We start from the raw sequence: 13,635 nt of genomic DNA, 5'->3' as shown, positions 1-13,635 counted from the left end.
CCCAACTTCCCATAAAAAGATGCAAGTCCATAACCATTAAGACACTCTTGACTCTACTGATCTCTCTACTGATCTGTGTGAACGGTGAGGTTGTGAATCAATTAGCGGCCACGTTCGCTGTATGGTGAGTGGGCCCACTTCGGACATATCTTGATAGTGAAAAGTGGTTCGGATCTTAATGGCTGTAACCCGACCCATCTAAAGACTCTCTCTCTCTCTCTCTCTCTCTCTCACAGCCATAATCTGACCCTGTTTTATGCATTTTGAATCTAGGATATCAACCGGTTGGGCCCTTTAGTTTCGGTTTGGCCCAATCAATCATCACCAATTTAAGGCATCACATTGTTATCAAACGTTTAGTTAATCGGACCTTGTAGGCAAGGTACGTATGACACATTTCTATTCAGTTAGTTGATCATTGATCCATAATCGGGCTCATATTGATCAGACTACGATTGGATTGTCGAAGGGTTAGTCAGGCTATAAACCAGCTAATCGGTCTAAAAATGGTTGGTTAGCAATCAAATAATGGTATTGGTCGATCTTAATCGAGCAATCGTTAGGCTACAACAAAAACTAAGGACGAATGGTTCATAATCGAGCTAGACACCGGGCTGTTACTTGCATGTCAATCCATTTTCAGCTTTTAACTAGTTAGACCTATTGAGGCCAACATTGACACCCCCCTAATTTGATCATCATTCCAAACTATAGTGATAGTGTTCCTCGTTATGCCAAATACTAACAATGGGTAGGGCCGTAAGTGTTAGGGTTGTCAAAATGAGACCGGTTCAAAACCGACTGATTGAATTTATTATGAGCTTGATATTGGTTTTAGTTTTTAAAAACCGGTTGAAGACGAAAATCAGTCCTAAAAAGAAATCAATAACAAAGAAAACCAACTTGGTTTGAATTTGGTTTTTGTAAACCAAACTCTTTAACAAGTTTTCAGAGAGATTTCTTTGATTAGGCAGGATACTCTACACCCTCTTATATTTATTAAATTTTTATAATAATAAATGTGAAGAATCGTAGTGTACACCTTAGGTTCACAAAACCAGACCGAAGAACCTACAGTTTGACACCCTTTGTAGGGGCGTAAGGCTGGTACAGAATGCAGACGGACTCGGGTTTGACCCTCATGGTTGGCCTTGCCATCCAGATGCCTTCGGGACAACGAAATAGTAGTACAGAAAAGGAGTGACGTGAGCGAAAGGGATTGAGGTCAACGTTTGGAGGATGAAATGACGAGAATAACCTTGAGTAGTTAGAAAGATCCATCACACAGTATGGGTGGGCTCTAGGGCTTGGCTAAAGTAAATGGGTTAGGAATGTAAAATTGACAAAAAGAAAAAGAAAAAGAAAAAGTCATCATTCACTGATTACGACGTTATATATAAAAAGAAGAATATGAGGGGAGAGAGAGAATGATCATGTGGTGTATTTTAAAAGAAAGAACATTTAATGCCTAGAACTTACCTGGGAACCACAGATGTATCGGCCGATACAACGGATACCGCTTTTTGACTTGTTGGATATATTGAAGGTTAAAATGAAGATAAGAGAGAAAAAAATTAATTTCTTAAAAGGGTAGTAGGGTTGCAAGCGGGGCATGAACGTAGTAAATGGGGGATTGCCATGCAGGGCCTGTGTGGCTCAGACTCATTTAATGGGGGCAGAGAGAGGGTAGGGTAAAGGTCTGGGGTCCATCTTAAGAATCTTAACTTGGTCCCACCTATTTTCCTTATTACATCCATGATTCACCACTAAGGTCGCCAATCCAATATAAGCATATCACAATCTCACATTCAAAACCCTAATTCAAATAAGAGACACCCCACCAATCCTTGATACTACTAGAAGAAAATGACATATCTAAATATATATATGCTTACATTCTCACATTCTTTCACTCTCTCCCTTACACATTCAATTGCCCTCCTTTCCATTAAAAATTACTTTTTCCTAATTATTCTCTGAATTTATTTTTTCATTGCTTAAATTTCTCATCCATAATTACATGAATAGATTTAGGAGAGAGTGTTCTATGAACAAGCGGTATAGGGGAGCATATTAATGAGGTGTGGAAGAATGGTTTGTACATAGAAGGATAGCAGTGTCATTTGATGAGAGAGAGAGAGAGAGAGAGAGAGAGAGAGAGAGAGAGAGAGAGAGAGAGAGAGAATAATAGTGTACCCATGGTTCTAAGTATCGGTATTGTATTGCCCATATCGGGTGATATGTATCGGTTTTGTTAGTCACCAATTTCGATACCGTGTCGATACCGTATCGATAGAACGGTACAGACAAGGGGTAAAATAGTCAAAAAAACTCATTTTTTAAGGAATTTTAAAGGTAATTTTATCCGATACAATCGATCTAGGCTGATACCGTATCGATATCGTATCGATTTTATGTATTGCCGATACCCGTTCCGATACCATGCACTAAAACCATGAGTGTACCCTCTCTTGGTGGCTCAAACAATGTATTTTCCCTTCACCACCAAGTAGAGATCTGTTTCCCTAGAAATTATTATGAAGAAAGAAGAAACTTTTGAGTTGAGTGAATGCAGTTAATTAAAGGGAAAATTACATGATTAGCTACTTTTGGGTTTTCATTTACAAAACTGTCCACCCTATGTTTGAGTTAACAAAAATAGACAAAAACAAGTTTAGTTTTACAAAACTAGACAAAACAGTGACTCTCCTTCCTTCCTCGGCAGTTCCCCTCTGAAAAAATCTCTTTTTTTCCCCTCTATTACTTGGAGTAGCAGAGAATGGCGGTGGTTGGGACAAGGGTAGGGTTGTAGGGAACGGAGGATGCCTAGGCGAGAAGGCAATGACAGGGGTAAAAATGTCTAAAAAAGTAAGTATGGGAAGAAGAGACACTATTTTGTCTAGTTTTGTAAACCTTAACTTGTTTTTGTCTATTTTTGTTAACTCAAACATAGGGTGGACAGTTTTGTAAATGAAAACCCAAAAGTAGCTAATCATGTAATTTTCCCCTTTTTTAAATTGCTAACTTTGCATGGTCAGACATGTATCCTGATGTCGGTAATAAAATGGATAAGAATATTAGTTGTAGTAATTAGTTTTTCAAATACAATGTATTTGATAATGCTCAATCTTTTGGCCACATGAATATTATTGATTTTTGTATTTTAGCTATCAATTAATCAATCCATGAGAGAGTTTCATTATTAATTTTTTCAGTGGTGATAGTTATATTTCTTCGTCTAAATTATGTGATCCAATTGCACAATATTTATTAGTATGGATGCATCAACCATATGAAAATTATTGATACATGAAATTTAGTTTCTTCTCCCAAATATAATTTAACCTTATAATATGGTTATAATTGGCTTTTTAGCTATTGCTTGACATTCAGAAAAAGAAGGTATATTTAGTGTTTTTTTCTTATTAGATGCAATTGAGTTCTTGGTATTAGGAACATATAAAAATCATACATTCATTCACCTAAGTCTATCTCTCTCCTCCTTAAAACAAAGGGTAGAGGTGTCTTTTCATATGGGGGGACGGAGAGAGAGATAGACTCATGGGAGTGTTGGTGTAGGCCATACTCCCAGACAGAGTTATATATATAATATGGGGAAAAGATCTCTACTTGGTGGGGTTTCCTACGCCCTCTCACAGGGCACCATGGAATGACTCCTCTGTACCCTGAGTAGATACCTAGACGCGCTATCCCATTGGCCCAAACACTTGTGTAGAGACCATGCGACCAAGTAGAGATCCGTTGCCCTAATTTCTAATAGTAAATTTTTTTTTACACGACATTGGGATCGACTGTACCCCGAATCTCGGTCGAGAAAGTATCCATGTCGTAGAAGTATCATACAACACTCCAAGTAATTTTTTACATGACATCGGGATCGACTGTACCCTGAATCTCGATCGAGAAAATACCTGTCATAGAAGTATCACACAACACTCCATGTAAGTTGAGAAAACAAATACATTGTATTTGGGAAAATAATTACTATAACCAATCGATCTACAAGTTATCGACATCAAGATACATGTCAAACCATGCAAAGTTAGCAATTTAATTAAGTGCTTTCACTCAACGCAAAATTTTCTTCTATCTCTTGGTAATGATTTCAAACAAATAAATTTTTTACACGACATCGGGATCGACTGTACCCCAAATCTTGGACAAGAAAGTATCTATGTTGTAAAAGTATCATGTTACACTCCACGTAATTAGTCGTGTAAGTATCATTCAACACTCCACGTATGTCGTATAAGTATCATCTAACACTCCACGTAAATCGTAAAAGTATCATGCAACATTCCATGCATATTCATTACTCGATGTAGCTACATGTATTTTTATACATCTCTATGATTATGATTTTAGAGTAGCAAAAAAAAAAAAATAATGATTTTGTACTACGTCCGTAAATAAATAAAGACGAATTATTATTGTCACAAATCTCAAATTAATCTTGTGATATTTAGAAAAAAAATTAAAGCATGGATATATATATTTTTCTTTCTAGTTTTATCTCTTCCCAATTTCGTTTTCATTAACTTCTTTGTATTTCTAGCTAGCAAGAAGGATTAGAAAGCAAAGAAGCTTAAGAAAATACAATGGGAAATTTGGGTAGTGAAAGGGAAGAGGAGTTTGAAAGCTGAGGGTGTTTGGTAGCCGTCATTCGTTTCACCATAATCTCCTTGCTGAGGAAAATTAAATACCAAAACTTTTCTTTCTCTTTCTCTTTCCTTTGCAATTACACCTCTCCATCATAAATGCTATTGCACCCTCTCTCTATGCTCTGCAATTACTCCTCACTGCCACATCTTCTACACCTCTTCATCTTTCTCCTTCCCTTTCTCTCCATCTTCCCTAACCTCTCTCTTTCTCCTCTTTCAGTTTCTGATCTTTTTTCTTTTCTCCCACTTTTGACTGTTACTTTCTAACCTCCATCACCTTTAACTCTTTCCTGCATGGTTAGCCTTTTCCTTTTTTCTTTCTCTGTCTCTTCTCCATAAACCCAAAAGCAAAAAAAAACTCAATCAAAACCACCCGGAAAACCACTATTGAAGAGATGAACCCCATAAAAGTGGTTTTCCGGTTACCAAATAACCTAACTAAGTAGATCTGACTAATCTCTGATCTCCTTTGATCTTCCATAGACCCTACAAGCCTTGTTTTCCTAATTCTGCATTTCTTGCTTTTTCATCCCCTCAAACGTTTTTGAAAGAATCCTCCGAGATCTTCGTGGGCGTTACCTTTCTTTTGGTGTTAAAGAGTCTCCTTTTCAAAAAATCGTCAACTCTTGTTTGGCACGTAAGAAAAAGAAAACAGGATTGTCAGGCAGAAATCGTGTTCATCATCTTATTAGATAGTTGGGTTCAGACAAAAAGAGGAGAATCTAATCTTTCTTTTTTTTTTCTTCTTTTTTTTTTTTTTTTTTTTTTCTCTTTCTTAGGTTTTTCTGTAATACAAAGAAGGAAGTCAAAAGTGTGAAAACTTTGTATGAAGTTTTAGGGTTTGGGCAGTTGAGAATATGCCTGCAGGGATGATGGTTTCAGCGAGACACGTGCCACCGGTGATGGGTAACAATGGATTTGGCTCTACCTCGGGTCTTTCACTTGCTCAGGTTCGGCTTTCTCACTCTATATATTCTCTCCTCCCTCTTTGCCTAAATCTCCCACTCTCATGCCTTCAATTCTTCTTCTTTCCTTCTTTTTCTTTCTTTCCATCTTGCTCTCATGAGTTCTTTCTCTTCTTCTTGTTCTTCTTCTTCTTCTAGTTTGCGTTTCTCTGATACTATGACCAATAATAACTTTTTTTGGGTAAGCAGGGACTGTAAGATTTCTTCTTTCTTTTTTTCATTTTGGTGTTTACTTTGCTTTGCTTTGCTTTGTTGTTCTAATTAAGTTCTGTCAAAGAGCTTATTTGTTAAGAATTAATAGCGTTTGGGTTTTAGGATAGGGGTTTTAACTGTTTCAACCTAAATCCTTCTCGATATTCGAGAAACTCTTCATGGGTTCCAGAGATATACAGAGAAAGAAAGAGAGAGAAAGTTTGGTCTACTTCTTTTAAGTTTTCCATACACATTCCATGTATTTTTAACATATGAGAGAGAGAGAGAGAGAGAGAGAGAAGAGAGAGAGAGAGACCTTGTCCTGCATGGGTGAAAAAGTTCTTAATTGCTTCTATTTTACCTTTTATTTCTTAGTCAGTTTTTTCTTAATAAGATTTTTTATAGTTGTTAAAAAAGCTAGGTGGATATGATGTTTCAGCCAAACCTTATGGAGGGTCAGCACCAGCAGCAGCAACTTCCTATGGAGATGAGTCATAACCCATCAGAAAGTGATATGGTGAAGCTGATCAGAGATGAAGAATTTGAGAGCAAATCTGGTAGTGAGAATCTTGAAGGTGGTTCCGGCGATGATCAAGATCCCTCTAACCGTCCTAAGAAGAAGCGTTACCACCGCCATACTCAACACCAAATCCAAGAAATGGAATCGTACGTTTTATTCTCTTCATCTTCTTCTACTTCTTATTATGTAGTTTTATTTAATATGGGTACGTTTTCTTTCCTTCCTTCCACAGATTTTTCAAAGATTGTCCTCATCCAGATGACAAGCAAAGGAAGGAACTTAGCCGTGAATTAGGGTTAGAGCCTTTACAGGTTAAGTTTTGGTTCCAAAATAAGAGAACCCAAATGAAGGTAATTAAACATGAAAACCGCTTCTCAAATTGACCGCATTACAGGCGTTGTCTATGTTCTCTTAATATGAAATTGCAATATTTTCTCCTACTCTTTCTCTCTCTCCTCTTTTAGGAAAGACTGAAGTGAAGGAAGCTTCCGTTATAACAATATTGTAGTCAACAATCTTTAGTCTATCTCTGTTGTGCTAATTCGAGAGATGTGTTAGAATGAGAGGTTGTAACCCTATTCTTCTTGTATGCGATTGTTTATTTGCGATTTCCATTCTTTTTAGACCCAACATGAGCGTCATGAGAATACACAGCTGAGAAACGAGAACGACAAGCTCCGGACAGAGAACATGAGGTACAAAGAAGCCCTAAGCAATGCTTCATGCCCTAACTGTGGAGGCCCAACTACTATCGGCGAGATGTCTTTCGATGAACATCATCTGAGGATTGAGAATGCTCGACTTAGAGAAGAGGTTTCTCACCATCTTAGCTTTCGCTTTTGCTTTGATTACTATGAAATTTGAAATCTTGAATTCAATTTTGAACTTCTCTTTATTTTGTTGCAGATTGATAGGATTTCGGGCATTGCCGCGAAATATGTGGGAGGCAAGTCGGCTATGATCCCCTTCCCTTCTCTCAACCCTCAAGGCGCCCGTCCCCTTGACTTAGGTGTTGGGAACTATGGAGTTCACAATGCCGGAGCGGAGATGTATGGAGCAGGTGATCTACTTAGATCAATAACCGCACCGACTGAGGCTGATAAGCCGATGGTCATCGAGCTTGCTGTTGCAGCAATGGAGGAACTGATTAGAATGGCTCAACTTGGGGAACCCTTGTGGCTTCCTGGCCTTGATGCTACTACTGAAATTTTAAGTGAGGAAGAATATATAAGGAACTTCCCTAGAGGAATTGGACCAAAACCCTTTGGGTTGAAATCTGAAGCCTCTAGGGAAACTGCTGTTGTTATCATGAATCACATTAACCTTGTTGAGATCCTCATGGATGTGGTAGGTGCATCTGCTTATGGGTAAAAATTTATTTATTTATTTATTTATCATCAAATGATTATTGAAAAATTTGTTTCTCAATTCCTTTTGATAATCAGAATCAGTGGGTGAATGTTTTCTCTGGCATTGTTTCAAGAGGCATGACACTTGAAGTCCTATCAACTGGTGTAGCAGGAAACTACAATGGAGCTCTTCAAGTGGTATCAAAGATTCCATATTTTTTAAACTCATTATTTGATGTCCTGATTAACATTGGCAACTAAGAACAATACTTAAAAATTAAAATGTGTTAATTCTTCAGATGACAGCAGAGTTCCAAGTCCCCTCCCCGCTTGTTCCAACGCGCGAAAGTTACTTTGTAAGGTATTGTAAGCAACATGCCGACGGAACTTGGGCAGTGGTTGATGTTTCCTTGGACAATTTACGGCCTAACCCAGGAACGAAATGTCGAAGAAGGCCTTCGGGTTGTTTAATTCAAGAAATGCCAAATGGGTACTCAAAGGTGAGTGATTTTACTTGGTATGATTTCAATTCAATTATACAATTTAAGAAGTGTTTCAGTAAACTAATTGGTTTGATTTTGAAACTTTTTTCTAGGTCATCTGGGTTGAACATGTAGAAGTTGATGATAGAGCAGTTCACAACATATACAGACCTTTAGTTAATTCCGGACTTGCATTTGGTGCGAAACGATGGGTTGCTACGTTAGATCGACAGTGCGAACGTCTGGCTAGTGCAATGGCCAGTAATATTCCTTCTGGAGATGTTGGTGGTATAATAACAAATACATTTCCTCTTTTGCAAAACTGAAATTGCATAAGATCTGTGGTCTTGAATCTTGATTCTTCATTTAATCATATTTAACCACTGTTGTTGTTATCTTGCTTGACAGTAATAACAAGTCAAGAAGGAAGAAAGAGTATGTTGAAGCTGGCTGAGAGGATGGTTATAAGCTTTTGTGCTGGTGTTAGTGCTTCAACTGCTCATACATGGACTACATTATCTGGTAGTGTTGCTGAAGATGTAAGGGTCATGACCAGAAAAAGCGTAGACGATCCAGGGAGGCCTCCCGGTATTGTGCTGAGCGCCGCCACTTCCTTCTGGCTTCCTGTCCCACCAAATAGAGTTTTTCATTTCCTTCGCGATGAGAACTCTCGCAGTGAGGTATATAAAGACTCTACAATTAGCTCTCTTTTCTGATTCTAAATTATTCATACAAAATATTTCGATCATTTAGGACTATCGCAGTTAATTTGTTTTAGGGATATATTCAGATTATGTTCCAAACTTCTTGGCTTCTCCTGTAATGAAAAGAAACAGATGGAATGATAAGAACATATTCCCACATCCTATCAGGGAAAAAGCAGGAAATTAAAGAGAAGACTTGGAGAGTTTGCAAGAGAAAGTCTCCCCTTTTATTACTTGGATAAGTTAAACATTCCATAGGCCATAAATAGAGAACAACTAAAAGCAAAACACATTTATTTGGGTTGCATAAATGACATAATCAGTAAAAAGAGAAAGAAAGAATTAAGAGAGATTGTCATCTTGTTAAAGAAAATTTTCCATTTTGTAGTGTGTGGAAATTTAATTCAGTAATATGTAGGAAACAACTAGATGCATATATAACTAGTCTACAATAAGTAGGATAAATACAGTAAGGTTCTATGCCAACTGAGGAAATTCATCAGGAGAAAAGAAGAGTTGGATATCTTTGACCTATCCAAAATTCACTGATATTCATACCTAATTAGGCATAGACATGCATTCTCTAGCACATAAAGAGTAACCATGACAACCTGTGTGTGTGTGTGTGGACATGATACACACAAGGAGATTGGGGCAGACTTAGATTTATGCAATCTTGTTCATGGACATGCATTAATCAAGCATATAAAAGCGCATAAAGAGTAACCATGAGAACCTACATTGGCTACACACATGGAGATTGGGGCTGACTTAAATGTTATAAGCAATCTTGTTCATGGAAATGCACATAAAAGCACATAAACAGTAACATTGAAAATCTACATTGCCTCACATATGTACATATTTCAGCGAGGGTTTGCAAAAACTGCGGCCATAGAGTACATTAATTAGTCGCGGTTTTTGGCAACTGCAGCCCATAGTGCCTTATTTGGGCGATTTTCTTGTAGTGCTTTCGTCCACGTTTTGCAAAAACCGCGGCTATAGAGTACATTTAGTCGTGGTTTTCGGCAACCGCCGCCCAAAATGCCTTATTTGGGCACTTTTCTTGTAGTGCTTTTGTCCATGGTTTGCAAAAACCACGGCCATAGAGTGCATTTAGTCGCGGTCTTTGGCAATCGCCGCCATTTATTGTAGTGATTTTGTCCACAATTAGTTTTGAGTCTTCACTTTGGCATTTCTTAGATCAAGTGATAGATGCTAATTTCCAGTGGATCTTTAATCACCAAATGATAAATAGGAAATATTTTCCCTTCCCAAAGTTCAGGTTCTATAAATACTAGCTTCTAATTTGCTTTCCTAGTATTTCTTCTTGTTATCACAGTGGGATATCCTCTCAAATGGCGGTGTTGTGCAAGAAATGGCGCACATTGCAAACGGTCGTGATCATGGCAACTGTGTCTCTCTACTGCGTGTGAATGTAAGATAACTATATCTCTAATCTCACATATGCATCTAAGTAACTGTAGCATTAATCTCACTTTGTGGTTTTAATTTTATAGAGTGCAAATTCAAGCCAAAGCAACATGCTGATATTACAAGAGAGCTGCACTGATTCGACGGGTTCTTATGTAATCTACGCTCCTGTTGACATTGTTGCTATGAATGTGGTACTAAATGGTGGAGATCCAGACTATGTTGCTCTGTTACCATCAGGGTTTGCTATACTACCTGATGGACCAACAATTCATGGAGGAATAGTTAATGATGAGGTTGGGTCTGGTGGATCTCTTCTCACAGTTGCATTTCAGATCTTGGTGGATTCAGCTCCAAGTGCAAAACTCTCTCTTGGATCTGTGGCTACTGTTAACAGTCTCATTGCTTGCACTGTTGATAGAATTAAAGCTGCAGTTTCATGTGAGAATGCATGAACTGTAAAGGCTGCCTTGTACAGGTGGGTCTAGGTTGGAAAAAACTTGAGCTATTATGAATGTTTTGTTTGATTTTCTATCACTAATGCAAATTAGATCTTTTATTAGGTTTAGAAAACCCTATAGAAAGTGCCATCTAAGGGTTCATCTGGACCTCCCTTTTTTTGCCCAAAAAATAGTCTTTTTCTTTCCCTTTGGTTTAGGGTTTTCCAAAATTGGTTTCAGTTTCTATTGAACCATTGCCTATAAACTGTTTGTTGTATTTCCTGATAGGGTTTTGAGAAGTCGCTCTCATCAACTATTCTTGTTTTTTATTGTTGTTGTTGCAGCTGATGAAGAAAAGGATGAACAAAGAAAGAAGAAAGAGAGGGGGTGGGTGTAGATTTCAGGGGTATTAAAAAGATGGGAGTCAAGAACGCACCTCGTATGATCCTTGCCTCGTGGTGTTTGTCAGGATTCTGAGAAACAATTGCTGCGAAGATTTCACACCACCTTGCAAGGGCAGTTGGTTCGGGTATTGACTTCCTCCAACAACAAACATGGAGAGAGAGAAAACTAATCCATCTTGTCTTCTTCTTCTTTCATGGTTATGGTTAGAAAATTAGGGTTAGGGTTAGGGGTCTGTTTTGGGTTAGGGTTTTTCATTAGAGTCAGAGTCGATCTTCATCTGTTTCTTCTCCTCCACCTTTCTTCTCTTCCCCCTTTGGTTGTGTGTGGGCTTTTGATGAAATCGTCAGTGGGGTGGGAGATCTCACCTGCTTACATTATAGACTTGGCTTCAATTTCAGTACAAAAAAAATCCTTTTCTTCATTTCTCAAATAGCTAATCATGGTTTCCAAATTAAATCTTATTGCAAAAGATGCTAATCGAACGAGCTATCTTGATGCAATGATTTAATCTTTATCGATATCGGCCGTGTACCCGAGTTGGCTCGTATTGGATGGATTTCCCTTTGGTTTTATTTAAAAATTGATTTTTTTAAAAAAAAAAAAAAATCATTTTACCATTAAGTCTGTATCAATCCACTGATATGATATCGGTTAGGAATCAGTATAGGCAGAGCCGATATCGATGCAAATCGACCGATCTGACCGACCCATTACCGATACCTCAAACCATGATGATTCCTGGTCCAATGACTTCATCTATAAGCTCATCCCCTGATTACCACACCTAAGTGCCAGCCTTGAAGATGGATTAATATGGAGTGGATATAAGGTGAATCAATATTCATAGTTATTCCATTAATAGCAGATCCGATATAGGATATACTTATAAATATAGAGACTATGGTAGTAGAAACTCAACTTATGATACCATATTGTGTCTAATTTGATTCCTATTTTGGGAGATCTTGGATGTCTTTTTTATTAGATTGAGAATCCTTCCTTCTTTCTTCCCTGCCATGTATCTTGGTTGCTTAGTATGCGCATCTTCTTTTTTGCTCATTATTGTACTCTGGTTTTCTTTGCATGTTTAAGCAAACAGCCCGACGGGCGAATTGTCTTAACAATGTTGACTTCAGGCAAAATTAGTGCGCGAGAGGTTGCAAGGTCTAACTGGGCCAGATTGAATAGGGTTCTTCCTAACTAACATGCAGTGGCTCTCTTCCTACCATGCCCCTCTTCTCATCAATTTTGATGCTTCTCAGATAGAGGCTTTGTCACTAGTGAAGAGATCGAGCTTAGTAACTAGAAATAGAAAATCAAGGATAAAGTTTTCCTCCAACCATAGATGTCGGTTCACCCATCATCCTAGGGTTTTAGTATGTTTTAAAATACCCTCTGGATACCGATTCCCGTCCTCTCCCACCCCTCGGTGAATAGAATCCCATTCAGCGCTGGTGGAGGGAAACTCGATCCTAAAATCTATCAAAAACTAACTGGTGAAATGGATATAAGGTTTTGGAATAGGTGTTCTCCTAAACGTTTAAGATTAGGAAATCAGATATGGCCTTGATGCCCTACACCTTTTGGTCCTTAGTCCCTTCTTTACGTCGTGATAGCAATTCTATATAATCTTCGCTATTTCCACTAGCACATTTATTTCATGTTTGCACTTTGATGAGCATGTCCATTGAGTGATTTATAATTTTGTGGTCATTAAAGGACACTGGACATACATGGAAAAAGAAAAAGTATCCGAAACTTGGTACTTGATACATAGAGAGGCTTTTTATTTCTTAATTTGATCTTCCAAGATATATTTCAAAATTCATATTGTTATTTGGATTAAGTTTTCCTTCACCAGCATAGATGGAATTCCTTCTCCTATGGTGATGTGAACTCACAATTGGAGTTGTGTCATTATTACACTTCCACCCTCTCTAGCTTTACAAAATTGAAAGGACAAGAGTTTGCTATGGGGGAGCGTGGCATTTGTGTGTGTGTGTGGGGGGTCAATGGGAGTGTGCTCAACAGTGTCAACAAGGCAGTCATTATTGCCTTTCATGGGGCAGGGAGGTCATTTCGGCCCCCTCTGTGTCTAGGCATAGGGCGCACACTCCCCCACTGAGAACTTTCTCCCAAAATTGAAGCTACTCCTCCCTAATGCAATCAAACATTAATACTGATGGCCATGGTGAAGGAACTTCTTTTTCACTAGCAGTGAAGGGTAACTAGGTCCATATATTTATAGGCAAGAGATCGCTGCCTGGTTGCATGGTCGTTGCATCAGCACAAGGGCCAATGAGAGCTGAGTGTGTGTAGAGACATCAATATGGATGGAACTTTTGATTTCATAGGGATGAGATGATAACTTTGCGCTCTCATATGTCTGGACATCGGACCCACGCTACCACACAACGTTCTTTTTCCCTTATTTTATACTGTAAAAGTATAGTAATGTGGTT

The 13,635-nt window shown here is 38.2% G+C and overlaps 1 protein-coding gene across 2 annotated transcripts; it reads left to right on the top strand.

Annotated features, from left to right (window-relative positions):
• The first annotated feature begins 5,495 nt into the window (after positions 1-5,495).
• Positions 5,496-11,212, top strand: LOC122640348 (homeobox-leucine zipper protein ROC2-like). Of its 2 annotated transcripts, none has more exons than XM_043833511.1 (12): positions 5,496-5,632; positions 6,279-6,505; positions 6,592-6,709; positions 6,984-7,172; positions 7,266-7,706; positions 7,805-7,906; positions 8,008-8,208; positions 8,304-8,478; positions 8,599-8,870; positions 10,237-10,332; positions 10,415-10,806; positions 11,113-11,212. In XM_043833511.1, exons 1-11 carry the CDS (start codon positions 5,540-5,542, stop codon positions 10,781-10,783), a joined length of 2,283 nt encoding a protein of 760 aa, XP_043689446.1. In that variant the 5' UTR covers positions 5,496-5,539; the 3' UTR covers positions 10,784-10,806; positions 11,113-11,212. The 2 variants fall into 2 exon arrangements, with proteins under 2 accessions (XP_043689446.1, XP_043689447.1); XM_043833512.1 differs by having other exon boundaries at positions 10,415-10,810; positions 11,127-11,138.
• The last annotated feature ends 2,423 nt before the right edge of the window (positions 11,213-13,635 follow it).

This window comes from Telopea speciosissima, chromosome 9, assembly GCF_018873765.1.
Source record: "Telopea speciosissima isolate NSW1024214 ecotype Mountain lineage chromosome 9, Tspe_v1, whole genome shotgun sequence".
In the NCBI taxonomy this organism is placed as follows: domain Eukaryota; kingdom Viridiplantae; phylum Streptophyta; class Magnoliopsida; order Proteales; family Proteaceae; genus Telopea; species Telopea speciosissima.
The sequence above is the reverse complement of the archived record's forward strand: the minus strand, read 5'-3'. Positions and strand labels throughout refer to the sequence as shown.